General features: G+C 45.3%; 1 protein-coding gene across 1 annotated transcript; it reads right to left on the minus strand.

Annotated features, from left to right (window-relative positions):
- Window positions 1-1,866: 1,866 nt before the first annotated feature.
- On the minus strand, window positions 1,867-2,340 carry LOC149378691 (uncharacterized). Its single transcript, XM_089602904.1, has one exon. It carries the CDS (start codon window positions 2,338-2,340, stop codon window positions 1,867-1,869), a length of 474 nt encoding a protein of 157 aa, XP_089459030.1.
- Window positions 2,341-2,343: the final 3 nt, after the last annotated feature.

Consider the following 2,343-nt stretch of genomic DNA (forward strand, 5'->3'; position numbering starts at 1 on the left):
TGATTATTTTGTTATTTAATTGTTTTAAAACTTGTCAATAATTTGTGACATCTTTCCATCTTTCCTTTTAATTCAATTCGTGCTAGTTGATTTGTTTGTTAATTAAGCTTGTTCCTCGTGGGATCGACACTCGTACTTAATTAACTATATTACTTGAGCGACACGTGCACTTGCGCGCGTAAAAATCGCAACAATACTTTTTCACCAGTGGCAAAGTTGGTGTTTGTGAAGCTGCTATTAGCCCTTGCTGCGTCCAAAAGATTGGCATTTAGTCCAGTTAGATGTGGATAATGCTTTTCTTAATGGAAGCCTTAGTGAAGAAGTTTTCATGGACATCCCAAAGGGATACAACTTGCTACAAGGTGAAGAGTTGGTTACTCCCAGTGGAAGCCATAGTAGGTTGGTTTGCAAGCTGCACAAATCTATATACGGTTTGAAACAAGCTTCAAGGCAGTGGAATATCAAATTTACTGAGGTTCTTGAAGGACTTGGTTTCAAACAGTCAAAGGCTGACTATTCTCTCTTCACCACCGGGGTTGATGAAAGTTTTGTGGCAATTATCCTCTATGTTGATGACATCATAGTGGCAAGACCTAGCATGGTTCATATTGAACTTGTGAAGGCCAAACTGATGAAGGTGTTTAAGATGAAGGACTTGGGAGTGCTGAAGTTCTTTTTGGGTCTTGAGATAGCTAGAGCTAAGTCAGGGATCATAGTATCTCAAAGGCAGCATGCCTTGCAGATACTCTCTGACTATGGTTTCTTGGACAGTAAGCCAGCAAAAACACCCATGGATCCCAGGTCTTCACTAAGCAGAGATCAGGGTGATCTGATTGAGGATCCTACTGTATACAGAAGGCTGGTCGGCAGGCTCTTGTATCTGACCATTACAAGGCTTGACATAACCTATTCAGTGCATCAACTGAGTCAGTTCATATCTGCGCCAAGGTCTACACACCTCTTGGCAGCTCATCATCTCCTGAGATACATCAAAGCTCAGCCAGGTCTAGGCCTTTTCTACTCAGGATCCTCGGCTCCACGACTCACAGGTTTTTCAGATGCTGATTGGGCCACCTGTCCTGATACAAGGAGATCTATTACCGGGTTTTGTGTGTTTTTAGGAGATAGCCTTATCTCCTTGAAGTCGAAGAAGCAAACAACGGTCAGTAGATCGTCTGCGGAAGCAGAGTATAGAGCTATGGCAGTATGCACAAGCGAGTTTTGGTTAAAACAGCTACTTGTTGATCTGAGAGTCCAGGAAAGCAACACTGCAACTTTGTTATGCGACAACCAGGCAACTATTCAAATTGCTTCGAATCCGGCTTTTCATGAGCGTACAAAGCATATCGAAACTGACTTGCATTTTGTTCGTGATCATATTCGAGAAGGTGATTTGAAGTTGCCTCCTGTCAAGTCGTCGGGGCAGATTGCTGATGCTCTAACTAAGCCTTTGGCTTCTCCTTTATTGCGAGTGCTCATGTCCAAGATGGAGCTGCGAAACATCTTTGCTCCAACTTGAGGGGGCGTATTGAAAACGATTGATGTTTCTTTTATTTTCTTTTATGTCGTTTATTTTCTTTTTAGTCGTTTTTGACTTAAGTCGGTTTGTTTTGACTTGAGTCTGACGTGGATCATTTCCTAGTTTGTTATATATATGTAACCACGCCCAATGATTGGGTTAACTGAGGTTTTATGAAAACGTCAAGTCATTGATGACTGATGTGAGGTTTATTCATTCTTTCTTCTTCCTCGTTTTTTCTCTCCCAAAACTCTGTTCCCTTTTCTTGTTGTTTGATATTCAGTTTGAATCTCAATCGATTCTTGAAGCCTTTCTCAGAGCTTCGATTGTAATAATGGCTTGTTTTTTCAGAGTGGAAAGTGGATTGTACCATAGTGTTTGGCGTAAATGCACGGGGAGAGTTGGGTGGCGCAGTGGATGCCGTTGTCGAGGGACTTCAATTCCTCGATGGGCGTGACAGAGAAGAGAAACAGGACCATATTCTTGCGGCAGCTGACAATGGCGTGGCGGACGGGGAGGCCCTCCGGGTGGGTGATGGAGGCGAGCTTCCTGTGGCGTCGGATGAGGCAGCGAGCGATGGGGAGGCTCCCGATCTCGATGGCGGCGGCCGGAGGGGTGAAGCTGTCCACGCGCCTCATCTCGATCTGCTCATCTGTCATCCGGTCCACCAGCTTCTCCACGATGCGCAGATGGCCCTCGCTCACCGCCACGTGCAGCACGTTCTTCCCCGAATACGCGATCCTCGCTTCGGTGGCCTGCGGATCTAACTCCAGGAAAGCCTGCGTCATGTTCCAGTCACCGCGCTTCATGGCCTGGAACATCTT

The sequence above is a fragment of the Urtica dioica genome, chromosome 12 (genome assembly GCF_054948205.1).
Source record: "Urtica dioica subsp. dioica isolate 48M chromosome 12, U.dioica_male_clone48M_v1_H2, whole genome shotgun sequence".
Taxonomy (NCBI): Eukaryota; Viridiplantae; Streptophyta; class Magnoliopsida; order Rosales; family Urticaceae; genus Urtica; species Urtica dioica.